The 14,372-nt window shown below is 39.7% G+C and overlaps 1 protein-coding gene across 1 annotated transcript in view; it reads left to right on the forward strand.

The window, feature by feature from the left end:
• The window catches only part of nkain2 (sodium/potassium transporting ATPase interacting 2), a 107,910-nt gene extending 94,148 nt beyond the window's left edge, over positions 1-13,762 (forward strand). Inside the window, exons 6-7 of the mRNA XM_031726257.2 lie at positions 5,026-5,107; positions 9,903-13,762. Of these exons, the coding sequence (XP_031582117.1) occupies positions 5,026-5,107; positions 9,903-9,912 (92 nt within the window). The 3' untranslated portion in view covers positions 9,913-13,762. The remainder of the gene's footprint in view (positions 1-5,025; positions 5,108-9,902) is intronic.
• The last annotated feature ends 610 nt before the right edge of the window (positions 13,763-14,372 follow it).

Raw genomic sequence — 14,372 nt, forward strand, 5'->3', positions numbered from 1 at the left:
CATTTTGGCCGTTGGCTTTCGATACTGCACATTCCTCCTGATGCTGCACCCCAAGAGAGAGTTTGACAGAGCTAAGCAGCAGACGTTGATGAGAGGAATGTGTTGCGATCACTGTGCTTAGTGGTGTGAAATGTTGCCGAAAAAACAAACATTCTTACTTTTAAGGTAACAAATCCAGTCCCTGGAAAAAGTTTAAATAACATTTACTCATCCATGAGCCACGTAGTCCTGTATGAGCACATGTTTCTGTCAAAGTGCAGCAGTTTTATTTTTTCACATTTTAGTGCCTGTTCTTGCTTTTCATTGGTTTGCGTTGATAGGGCTCAGCTAAAAGATGTCAGAGTTCACAGTATTTTCATGCACTAACAGAGACATTAGAAGAGCAAGAGAGAGATGTCACCGAGAGACTCTTGAATAGAAATCTGAGAAAATTCTGTAGTGGCAAGGATGGTAATTATCCCACCCTTACCTCAAAAGAGCAACAGTCAAATCAGGAAACCTGGGAGCCAGTTGTGTTGTTGTCATAAATGTTCACAGTAGTTTCTGCTATGTTTTGGCAGGCTTATGTACTCTGTCTACATGGCATTAGCCAATAATGGTTGGAGGCAAGCCTCCTAACAGCCTACTGCCTTCTAACAGCCTACAACATCTACAAAATGGCAGTAATTTATAGGATGGTGGAAAGTTTAAGACAAAACGCTGTTTGAGATACAAAAAGAGAGATTGCTTTCACTTTAATTGATGTCTCTTTTGAGGTTTCACAGGCCAAGCACTGCTTGCCTTGCTTGCCCTTGCAGAACGGCAATGATCTATACATTGTATACATGCAGGATCTCTTCCCATTTATCTAAACAGGATGTTCAGAATAACTGTCTAGAGGTAATAGCAAGAAGGCTGATAAGTGGGAGGACTTTTTTGGACAATTATTTGATGTTAACAAGACAAAGTCCCTAAATAGATAAACATGAGACATAAAAACTGCATGGATAGAATCAAAAGACAAACCTATTAAAAGTTCTTAAAAAGTTTGGTGTCTTTGCCCCAAAATACGTTTTTTTTTAGCTTCTGTTCCCCTGCTGATTACACATGTACTACCCGAACATCATTATAATTTCATTTACAGTTGAGAGCCTCTCACCACATCAGTGCTCAGGAATGAAGACCATTCTAAATAATGTGACAGTAACCTAAGACAGATATATGTCTATAACTTTACTATGGCAAGGAATAATATCTTCTACCAAACTGTTGAAACTGTCATGAACCATTATAAATGATTCTGAGCTGCATGGTGATGGCAATTGCATCATTGAATTTTTTTTTATATTATCTAGCTGTTGATTGGCCTTTTGGTAGCAAAGACAGGAAATCTTTGGGTAACAGAATAGTCCGATATATATTTCTAGACAGGATTCATTGAGTGCCATATTTCCTCTCCTATAATGGCTCTGTTGGCATTAACAGCATAATGAAAAAAACTCATCAATCAACACATGATGAGTGTAGTGGGGCCCTTTTCATTACTTATTTATTCATGAACATTTCACAGTAGATAGAAAAGCTATAATTTGAAACCATGTTGTGAGGGGCTTTAACAAATCTGGGCAAATTTCACCTCCACATATTAACAGCTGACCCATACATTCATCCATTTTCTAAATCAATTATGATATTAAAGGTGATGGGAGCTGGAGCCTATTATAGTGTACACTGGGAAGGAGGCACAAGGTAGACTCTGGCCAGGTTGCTAGTCTATGAAATTGTTAATGCATGTTGACAAACGCATTCGCACTCACATTCACACCAACAGGCAATTTAGAGCTTTCAGTCTATCGAAATTGCATGTCTTTGGACTGTGGGAGGAAACCAGGGCACAGAGGAAATTCCTGCAGACATTAGGAAAACCTTCAAACTGCACACAGATGAGAGATAATAAACTGCATGGAAGATTTTAATACTTCTCAAGGGGAAAAATGCTATCAGAAAGAATCAGGATTCAAATTAAAGTCTCAGGCCTCTGTTAAAGTAGGGATAGGCAACATGTTTTGACAACCATAAAAACCTTTCAGGATATTGTAATTCAAGCTCTGATTGACTAAAAAAAAAGACACACAAGTCCTTGGGGGTACATCGTGGTGAAACAATAATTATATGACTTTTAACTGGAAAAGCTGGGTTTGAACTCAAGATAAAGCATGGATAAATCCATCAGATTTAATATATAAAAAACAATGATAGTGATGCTAAGCAGTGAGTCCCAAAGTTTGGCTGTGGAAAGTGGTACACAATGATGCATCCTGGGTGAATAAACAATCAGGGAGCTTGGTGGAAATGCGCCTTGGGTGAAGAAGTGAATACTCACTAAGGACCAATAAAGATTTGAGTTGCTGAGAAAGCTCATTACCTTGATAATTATTCTGTGCATGCCTGAGCATATGTGTGTGAATGTAGGTGTGTGTGTGTGTGTGTGTGCGTGTGCATGTGTATTAATCAAGATAGTAAGTGTTATCTGTCTCAGAGCTACTCAAATGTGTCAGACAGATTTTTATCAAACGCATTCGTACACACAAACGACGCAGTTATGAATGAACACTTTAACATAGCAATAGTAACTTCTTATTTTAACAGTCATCATAGAAATGTTTGACCAGTAATAAATGTAAAGAAATGTAAAGTTTTGCAACATTTTTTTTACAATTCTTGAGAGAGTTGCTGATGTGCTTACACTCTTACTGGACACTCTTGAGCCTTATGAATAACAAATCTGAATTTTTAAATTGGGAAGCTACAGCTTGACAGGCAGCATGCTGACAAGCTCAGCGGCTCCATTTTCTCTTGTGTTCAAAGGGTCGAGCATGGCAGAAACTCTGCTGAGGCTATTTGACTGCAGCATGAATCAGCAGGAAACCCTTACGGTTTACACCAGGCCATTCCTCCACAAAAGGATCCACACAAAGAAGGAAAGCTTCATGCACCAACAGAGGCTCTGCATTGTTTTTCTGAACAGTCACAATCAGCTGAATGACCACCAGAAAGTGTTCCATCTGCTTTTCTATTGCGTGTTAGGCTGACATTCAAATTTCACATGCAAGCAATGTGAAAAAATCAAGGACAACTTGTCTTACAATTAATTTTGCAAGATTAAGATTTTAAGTGAAATAAACAATCAAGAAAAGTATGTCATGCCAAATTCCTATAATACTAAATAGCTTTTAATAGTAATCACATTGTTAGAGTTTCACACTGATAGAGTATGGTCGTCTTTAAAGTGAAAGTTATGTCTCAGTGTTGCAAGATCTATATTAAATGGTTATTTGAATGTAACTTGAAGATTTAGTTGTGTGCACAGGCATATTTCAACTTTTTAAAAAAAAAATATAGGCGATTACAGTCTGGTTGTTAAGTCCAGCATCGTTAGCCATTTCTGGATTGAAATGTTCCTCCAGTTCCAAAAAGCAAACTGAGGTGCCATTGACCTTTAAAGTAACAGTCCAAATTCTTTCAAGTCCAATAATGATCAGTGTCTTTTGCAGCTGATATTGCAATAAACCTCGAGGCATGGAGCCAAGACGATAGCACCAAGTTAGCTTGCTAGTTAACGTCTAAACGTTGTTTGCCTTTTGTCTTGTTCCTCTCTGCTCTCTTGTCTTTCTCCTCACGTCCAGCGGGTCACAAGGAAAATAAAGATGTAAAACTAAATACCAACAAAGTTTTGGAGGGTTACTGAAGTTAGTTTAGCTGACCAAAAATTATTGGCTAGCTACAGAACTAGGAAATATTAAAACCACTGAGCCCCATCCAATACTTTGTTTCCACCACTGAAAAAAAAGTCACAATTTCAAGTTACTGATAGATTACCTTGAAATTTTGAGTTACAGGCTTCCATACAATACAGGTGCGACTTGATACAGAAATTATATTTATTATTTCAGAACTAAACTAGTGATTACCTATTGAGGCTAAAACTAGCTGTGAGTTAGCATAGCAATATCTTTAAAACAGGAGAAATTTTTCTCAAACAAAATCATCTACAGTTTAGTGAGTTCAATTTTAGTAACACATTATCTCTTTTTTATTTGATTTAAAAAAATATATAATATATATTTTTAGTGATTAAAGGATGGCTAACTGTACATAATCAAAGAATCTAAGTTGCTAAAAAAACACAAACTGCCCTTTTTACATTTTTTAATATGGATTAGCTAAACGAGATAACATGTTGATGATCTATCTGATAATTGCCGAGCTAAGCTTATTGGGTTGCATAAAGAGTCACATCAATCTTCTCATCTAATGCACGATGCAATACGTACATGCAATGTATGTATGTTATCATCTTAGTAACAGACATATAAAAGCTATCTGCCATAATGATGGCTTGTTTTGGGAATAAAAACGCCTGACTATATGTGGTACTTGCTGTAAGATGTTATTTAGACTTGTTTTCTGCAGGTTTGAGGTAAATTCACAGCTACGTTTGGTCTATGCAGTGACAGCCAAAACTCTGCATTGTACTTGAAGTTATGAAATCTCACAGAATAAATAGGAATGTATGCTGCTGATCAAGGCAGGGAAGTATCCTTTTATGAGCTCTGCAACATCAAAGTAAAAGAAATATCATGGCTCCCTCTCTTCAAAAGTCCAGGCTTTCTGCCTCTGTGTGAGGAAAGCAACCACCTGCTGGCAGCTCCTCAGCTCAGGAATCTGTGGAGCTATCCTAGATAATTTAGGAGTTAAGCGTATTCTCAAGGCATAAATATATATCGCTGCATAAGTCTTAGTCTTGCACCTAAAAATAGATAGGAAATTTGCATTGCAGAATTTTCACTTGAAGCAGTTTCATGCCCACAATCCTGATTAGCAGGAATAGAAGCAACAGAGATGGTGGTTCTGGTTCAAAATGTACTGCTCAGACCTCTGTAGGTGGAGTAGGTTTAAAGGCATGAATCATCTGTTGTGGGATGTTCCCACTTGATAACCACGATGACATACGCTTTCTCTAATTGCTGTTGTTTCATTGTGCAGTTGATTTTATAGGAGGATTCGACTCGTATGGCTACCAGGGGCCTCAGAAGACCTCCCATCTTCAACTACAACCCATGTACATGTAAGTATGAGGACACTCTGTCTCTTTTGCAGATACCTGGCTAAAATGCTTTGAGGATAGTTTTATCATATGTTGTACCAACAACATCAGTGCCATGGTCATTCCTCACATTTTTAAACCCCGATAAGCTCTCACCCTCTAAAATTCAACCCCAACAGTTTGTTTAGGGACTCATTTTCATCTGGGTTTGATATCATGCATTCTGCAGAGGTGGATATAGGCCCGTTCTTGCTCTATCAGCATAAGGGCTTATCATTCACCAGCTCAAGGTCTCATCAGTTATCACCGTTGTGGTGCTTTTATCACTCCCCTCACAAATAAAGGTGAGCCATGTAATGAAAACCACTACACCCTTGATTATTTTTGTGGAAGCTGTTTTTGATAATTAGCTCTTAACCATCTTTTCCACTCTGACTGGAACGAGCACCTACCAGAGTATTATTTTTGTCTCATGAAGTGGCCTTTGTTGTTGTTGCAAGGTTTTTCTTTTGCGTATTTGCAGGATAGATCCTAGTTTATATGGTAATTTCCCTAGACTCAAACTGTGGATTGCAGTTTCATCAAAATCCTCGGCTGTTCTTAGGCGGCAAAGCCAATAGGAGATCACGAGACGAGTCCAGGCTCAGACAACCGTGCATCAATCTCACTGTCTCGGTTTGTTGTGGGGAAGGCGCCGAGCGAATGCAAGAAAGAGGTCCACCAGTGTAACAAACAGCAAGGAAAAGTAATGGTGATTCCACTGATGTGCAGCGGGCAGGTTATCAATAACAGTTTTTATTAGAAAAGAGCCGGAGCAAATTAGAGAGAGAGAGATACAGATGGGCAGCGAGAGAGGGGGGGAGAGATAGAGGGGTCAAGATGGGTGAGAGGCTAGTAGATGAAGAGAAAGAAAAAGAGAGAGGAGTGGCTAAACAGAGAAACACAGAGTGATGGATGAAACATAGGACTAAACAAAGAAGAAAGGCAATAAAGGACCATTCTGTAGTTTTATATCTCCCCTGTGGAACCCATAACACAGGTCATAAATCATCAACACCCCCCTCCACACACACACACACACACACACACACACACACACACACACACACACACACACACACACACACACACACCTCCCCACCCAAGATAATTGCTGGAAACACAAACACACATAAACATACACACAAGAGCTGAAGCATGAGTACACACAGACGCATACGCACAAACATCCAGACACTAGTTGTGCTCGTACACATATGGACACACAAACGTACTTTACAGTATATGCACACATACTGACACAAACATCATCAATATGCTATCATTGTTCTCCAGCTGTTGTCCCTTCAGTTTGGTGTTTATTGGCTCTGGCCAGAGGGACCAATAAAAAAGCATCAGCTGTACCATCCTAAAGGAAAAACACACACACACACCTACACACACACGCACAACAGTCACCCCTCCAGCCTTCTGTAGAAATGTCTTTCTTTTTACAAAGAAAAAAAATGACTTTGTTTGTTTTATGATAGAAAAAAATATACAGAGCTGAAACTCTTGGAGTGAATTTATTATAGGTTTTATTTATTCCTCAACTTTTTTTGTCTCACGCTAATTAGGGGGGGAAATTGATAAGAATTTAGCAATTCCGATTCCGTTATCAATAACACTTATCTATTTGATTCCTTATAGATTCTCTTATCAATTTTCAGTGGGTTCTCATTGGCTGTGCCATTGCTAAGCAGCATATCAAAGACATTACATTCGTGCAAATTGATTGAAGTGCTATGTGGTCAAATGTTTGTGCATGCTGGAGGTATTGCAGTACGATACTTAATAACTTCTACATTGCTTTTATTTCACTCTGTAAAATGACCTGAAACACATTGTATCAAAGTCTCTTTAGGCTACAGCCCCATACATCAACACAAACCCCTATCCTAATGAGAACACACATACGATCTTTCTATTAGTATTTGGGCATGAACAGAAACTGACAGCACAAAGCAAAAATGAAAACCAGCACAAAGACATTTTCATAGGTCTGACTGCTCATCATGTTGAAGTTCAGGGTCTGGCAGCTGAGCTGGGGTTAGTATTCACTTGTTAGCTTTAACATCATTCTGGGTTCTTGGCTAGCTTAATGTTAATATGGTCTCTGCACAGGTGCTTGCAAAGAGGCAAAGTTGCCTTAGCAGTGTAATGAGTCTTCTTTCTGTTCTTGATGCAGTTTGCACTTTGCCATCATGCTCTCATCCGTTTGTGTAATAGAAATAAAAGTAGTGTCCATATCACGCTGCAGACTTTGTGACTAATTTCCTCCTCAAGCACACGAACTGAAATCAGCTGATTGTAGCACGAGCACAAGTGGAACCAATAAGCTGAATCGAGGCAAGCAGCTTAACAATTGGGAACCAGTTCTTTACAAGAACCGGTTCTTGATTCCCATTTCTAACGCAGTTGACCTCGATTGCATTGTGGCATAGTTTTGAAGGCTGTATCACCAAGAATCATATGATTTCAAAGTGCTTTATTTTGGCAGCGTTCACTTGTAATATTTAAAACATGTTGTGTTAGAAAGAGGGGATTCAAATTTTATGTGGTTGCTGGTAGGTAGCATAAGACCAGCAGTGGCTGCAGTGAGTACAGTGCACTGTATTGCCAAAAGTATTTGGGTTGAGGTCAGGACTCTGTGCAGGCCAGTCAAGTTCTTCCACACCAAACTCAAGCTCATCCATATCTTTATGGACCTTGCTTTGCACGAACAGGAAGGGGTTGTCTCCAAACTGCTCCCACAAAGTTGGGAGAATGAAATTGTCCAAAAGTCTTGGGAGGCTGAAGCATTAAGAGTTTCTTTCACAGGACCTAAGGGGCCGAACCTGACTCATGAACAACAAACACCATTATCACCGCTCCATCAAATTTTACACTTGGCACAATGCAATCAGACAAGCACTGTTGTCCTGGCAACTGCCAAACCCAGACTCATCATGGGATTGCCAGACAGAGAAGCGTCGACACTCCAGAGAACACATCTCTAATGCTCTAGAGTCCAGTGCCGGCATACTTTACGCCACTACATCAAACACTTTGTAATATTTGTTATCCTTAGAATGAGAAATTACAAGTCTTGAGCCATCCATCGTTTCTTTATGTTTTGCTAGAAAAATAGGGAAAAGTTGGAGTGGTTTAGTGAAATGTGTGCAAACATGGGTTTGTACAGTTCTAGCAAGCTTGGTTTAACCTTATTTTTAAACATGATTTCTCTCAGGCAAGCCTTGTTGTATTTTTTTAAAATTAGTCTTCAAGAATAATTCTTGAAGGCGTTGGTTCACCATCATATACCATCACTGCACAGCGAGAAGGTCCTGAGTTTGAATTCTTCAGCTGTCTAGGGCTGTTCTGTGTGGAGCTTGCATGTTCCTTACAAGTCTGTCCTAGTATGCCAGCTTCCTCTCATAGCCCAAAGACATGCAGAGGATTAGATTAATTGGTTATTCTAAATTGACAGAGTACACATGTCAGTGTGAATGGTTGTCTGTCTCTCTGTGTTAGCCCTGCAATAGACTGGCGACCTGTAAAGGTTGTAACCTGTAACCTCTCGCCCTAAAAGTGGAAGAAGATGGATGGATGGGTGGATGGATTGAAAACACTGCACAATGTGCTAAAATGTGCCAAGTTTTCAGCTAAACACTAGAAACTAAAGAAATGGGAACAAATAATGTGTTTTGGTAACAAAGTCCCTCAAGACTGTGGGGTAGCTATAGCTCAGGAGGTAGAGCAGGTCAGGTGCTGATTGGAAGGTTGGTGGTTCGATCCCTGGCTTCCCCAGTTTGCATGCTAAATATCCTTGGACAAGATACTAACCTCCGATGTGTCCATCGGAGTGTGAATGCGTATGAATGATAGTTAGACAGCACTCACCGTGTAGATAATTGTGTATGGAGTGAATGCGGCGTGTTGTATAGAGCGCTTTGAGTACTCCAGGAGAGTAGAAAAACACTATATAAGAACTAGCCCATTTACCAAGATGCAATTTAAAATGGTCTCTTAGCTAAGTTATGTGTAGATACACCACTGGTTTATCACTTGAGTGAGGGGAGGGTTTTTTTGTACTTGAATGTTTCACGGGTCAGTGTTAAAGGGCCTAACAGAAGAAAAACACTTCTCTGAAAATGGTCAGGTAAAAGAAATGGGCTGATACGAAGTAGATAAAAAGCAGCCACTGCCCAAAGAAAAACTTTTTTCAGAAAAGTGTGGAGAGCCGTTGCTCAAGAGCACTCTAAAAAAAGACAAGAATGGATGGTTCAAGACTTTTGCACAGTACTGTAGGTTACACGGCTACCAAATCCTAGTCTTACTCCTACAGTTAGACATCACTGCATTAAAGATGATGTAATGTGATTGCAGTAATGTCAGATGATTGTTTTGGCAACAAAAAGGGGGTGTGGGGTATCACAGAGCCAGCGTACCCTTGAGAGTGTCAGGCTCTCTCTCGAGTGTTATCTTTCCCAAAACACATGGGACAAGTGCTTCTGATGTTCTCATCCAGCAACATTATCATGAGTAAATGACTAAGTCAGGGAGCGTACTGAACACAATGTACTGCTTAGCATTTCAGCATAAACCTCTTAACCTTCAGTGTTCTCATTTTTACTGAAGATTTCTCAGAGCACATGACCGTGTCACATGCACTTTATGTTGTCATGCCTGCACCTTATTGCACCTTAAAAATAACTACTTACCAGTTAGAATAGAAATAAAATTATTGGCTCTGTTTTGGGTTTTCATCTTCTTCTTCTCCTTTTTTCCCCCACAGGTCAAAATAAACCCAGAAGCTACTCCAAGAGTGCTGCCTTACCAACGATTCCTGCTTAAAATCCTGTTTTTATTACTCCCAACTGTCTTTTAATAAACAACAGAGACACAGGCAAGTAGACAGGGAACAGATGACTTTCTGCGATTCAGCTCACAAATCTCCCCCAAACACTTGGTCAGATGGCTTCCCACTAGCCTGTCTCTCTGTCTGTCTGCCGGTTTCAGTGGAGTTCCTGATGAAACATTGGCCTCATGTGGCTCAGTAACGTAACTGCAGGACATTTGTGATTCCTTCCTCAGACCTGGTCAGTAGCCAGTGACTTGCTTCTCCCTTGTGCTGCTGGGCGTCTGCTTTTCGAGGGAAACCGAAGGGATGCAAAGAGGCCACGACTCGCCGGTCACGTGTTCCCACAAGCTTCCAATGAGAACTCGTTCAATTTTCCGCTGTCAAAAAAAACAAAAAACCCATGTTTCAGGAGCGCTGGTTAAGTGTGTTGGTATCTAACAGCTCTTGCGCCTCACCAAAGAGTTCAAAAACCATCCCTGTGCACACGACAGAGCCTGTTTAACCGTCTCTGGAACTTTTTGCTCTTTGTGCCTGACTGATTAACACTCGGAAAAGTCCAGCGAAGAATCTCTGAACATGACTACCGATTAAGGAATGTTAAACACCTTTTTATTTTATTTTATTTGTTTATTTGTTTTTTGGTGAATTTCAGGATCTGGTTTTCTAACGGTGATGGCCAAGACGGCAGGAGTACACGTTTTACTCTGGCAAAAAAATGTTGAATGTTATCCAACAGCGTTGATTTTACACACCGTCCTCTCATCTGTGCATGCGTACAGGAAGCAGACGCATTCACAGACAGGCGTTAAGTAATGTACATGTGAACGCATGCATGCACACACACACACAAGCTTATATCTTAGCACTTCACTTTTTTTTACTGCTAATGTGAATCTTAATGTTTACAATTGAAAGACTGAACACTTGACTGACTGACGCAGCAGGTAGAGATGACCCACACTTCTTAGCTGCAGCATCCCAAAGGTCGGGGTGTTTTCAGCCATACAAGGAAAAAAAAAAAACAGCTGTGTCTCTTGCTGTATAAATATTTCGTCTTCCACCCAAGACACATACAGAGAGGGTAACAAAGACAGAAATTGTCACAGGAGAGCGACAGGTTCCCATCCGTCTCAGTCCTTGTGTAGACTACCCCATATCTGTCACGAACAAGCGATTCTCTTTTTCTTAATTAGACTCTTTTTTTTTTAAAGAAAGAATGGCAAATCACCCTTTTTTGCAATATCCAGCTCTTTTTAATAAGAATTCAAAAGCAGCCAAAATCTTCTACAGGCAACACTTTATAGAAATGACAATCACAGTCAGAGCAGCCTGTCGTGTCGTGATTTGGCATTTTTCTGTCAGTTCAGGGAGCTGGATGTTAGAGAAGGAAACCTTCCCGAAAGATGGTGGTGACCATCACTGGAGAACAGGGAAGCCTTTAAATGATATTCTTTGACACATTATTTGATGTTTCGCCTTTGTGGTGAATGATAAAAGATTGAAAGAAACAAATGGGAAAAGCAAGGTTTGCCGTATCCTTGCACACCCTCGCCAGCAGCCTAATGAGGACAATAAAACCAGAGAAAGACATTTAGCAGTTCTCCTCTTTCACTTCATTACTCCACTTTTAATGCTGAAAGTGCCAACTGTACCATCACATAGACCTCTGTAGACCTTGGTTTCAGAGAGCCGCAGACTGGGACCAATAATAGTAGGTCTCAAGTTTACTTTGCAGGGTTTCCATGAAAGAAAACTGATAAAAGATATCACAAATTAAAATTATATTGGCATTCCAGATAGCCAGCAAGTTTTTTTGTCTCATGTTTTATTTTTATTCAACTGATTCCTTCTGGAAATGTGACTGATGTTGCATTTGTATTGTAATCACTGGACCAAATGTTTTGAGGCCTTCTTCTTTTACTGAGAAACTGTCTTTTTTTCTGGTGGGAAAAACACTGGCTTCTCACAAAATAAGGATGGACAAGGTCAGACTGTTTTCCTCAACAAAATTCGTCTCAAAATCCACCTTCCGCACCCCCTCGGCCAGTATCTTCAGCAGTATATCTGTTTTGTAATGAAACTCCAGAGGTTCCGAATCGCTGCCCTGTGGGGCTCCGCCGACGGTCGCTCCGGAGGACAGAAACAGCATTTTGTGTGTTTGCATGAGGTGTTTCCCAAACTGTTGCATATTTAATCTCATGCTGCGTGTGACTAACTAGCTACTTAAAAATGGGAACTGTTTGGTTGTTGAATGCTCCTCAAAAGCTCCTCCAAGAGTCCTAAATGTGAACTTTGTGGGTTTTTTTCTATAAATAACACAGTCTGAAATGTCTGCTGAGTAAAGGGAGAAAAATAGCTACTACGATGTAAAACTATGAAATGTAACTTTGACCTTCTAGACGTTTTTTATTCACATGTGGCTGTGTTTACTGTTTTTTCTAGTTGACTAATACTGTATGATGTTGTGTATAAGTGGGACTACTATGTTTTACTTCTTCTAACTGTATAGTATATTTGAAATCAGAGAGCGAAAGAGAGGACAAGGCGTGAGAGAGTATTAGTTGCACTATAGGCTGTAATTGTTTAATTAACTGGTCTGTTAGACCTCAAAATTCACTTTCACTTCAACACATAATTAAATTAACTAATATTCATTTATATTTGAACTGTCGACCAAACACGTGCACATGTGGCTTTCTGACAGATTGGTTTGTTTTGCACAGTTCAAATCGGGAAACTGTGAAAATGTTCCATTATTGTGAAGCTTAATTGAAAGAGATGGTCAGTCGCAGCATTATGAAATGACTTTATTTGAACTGAAAGTGGATTTTATTTGTTAATAAATTTGTCTTTGACCACGCTGTGTAATCAGTAATCTAGAAAGTCCTAATTTGGTACATTTAACAAGCGAGAAAGGATTTCAGAAATATAATGTGACCCAAGTATGTGTGTGTGCGCGTCTGTGTGTGTGTGAGACCACATGTGGGACTGTGTACTGCAGTGCATTGTTTTCTATGTCATGGTGAACTATGCAGACTTGAACCCAGAACCTAACAAAAAGACAATAAAAAAAACGCACGCTCTGCTCTAAAGCGCGGCGCCAATTTAAGCTGAAGGAAGAGCTCGATAAAGGTGAAAAAAACAGCAATAACAACAGTAATAATACATTTTTAAAGTAATAAGGAAGACAACAGCTTCACTGTTTGTTATTTATCTTGAGAGCTGTTTGAGCCCATTTAGACTTTGGAACAGTCAATAGAGCTTTTGTGTGATAAAAGAAAAAAAGAATTTGTAGGAGAAGAACTGAGCCAAGCCATTATTGTGTTGATCAGTGTAAATAAACATCCAATCAAGCCAGTGTAAAACTCTTGACACTGCAATAAAAAAGCTACAAGATACTCTGTGTGGTATGAGATACCAGATAGCTGAGTTCTCTTAGATAATTGATTTAGGTGGAAATCTGTGCTTTAATTTAATACAGCATAAATTCTGGAGGGAAATTGGTTTGTTGGAACAGATAATCTTGTGTTAGACGAGCGTTTAGAGAATGCAATAAGACATGATCGTCATATATTTAGCAACTATTTTCACAGTACATCTTTACGTAAATGTGCACTTAATGAAAGTGAGACGTCCAGTCTTTTCTCTGTGGCTCTGGGTTGATTTGTTGAAGTTCACCACTGACTAGAATGTACCATGTATGTACGTTAGCGCCTTCTCTTTATATGATGGGTGTCCCACAGGTGACTGACTGTACATAAACTAGACAGCTGGGATTAAAGTAGAGTGTGGAGAAGGAACGTCTGTACTGTGTCCTCTATTCTTTGATTTCTTTTAGACATTAGCAGGAGCTCAGATTATTAATTGCAGCTATATTATGCATGTAAATGATGGAGTATTTACAGACTGGGCTATTTCTGTGGACTTCAGGGTTTCCTTTCAAGTATACGCTCACACTTTGCTGGTACTCGGTTGGACCCAATTTAGCCTTTTGCACTGCCTTAGTTTGCTGTAGCACAGCTTCAACAAGGTGCTAGAAAGTTTTGCTCCATATTAACATGCAAGCGTCACACAGTTGCTGCAGATTTATCAGCTGCGCATTCATGATGTCAACCTCCCCTTCCATTTTCCTAAGACCTTTGGCATCAAGAAGACATTTTCACCCAGAGAACTTTTGCTTACTTGATAGTTTATCTTTTTCCGACCGTTATCTGTAAACCCTAGCGATGCTTATTTAGGAAAACTGCAGCTGATCAGCAGTTTCTGAAATATTCAGTCCACCCTGTCATCAACAACTACGCCTGTTTAACTCCCACATGCAGTCAAAGCTGGGAAGCTGTTGTTCCTGTTCCAAAAAACTACAACAGTCATTTCAACACCAAATCAATGTTAAAGGAAGAAATG

This window comes from Oreochromis aureus, linkage group 15, assembly GCF_013358895.1.
Source record: "Oreochromis aureus strain Israel breed Guangdong linkage group 15, ZZ_aureus, whole genome shotgun sequence".
NCBI lineage: Eukaryota > Metazoa > Chordata > Actinopteri > Cichliformes > Cichlidae > Oreochromis > Oreochromis aureus.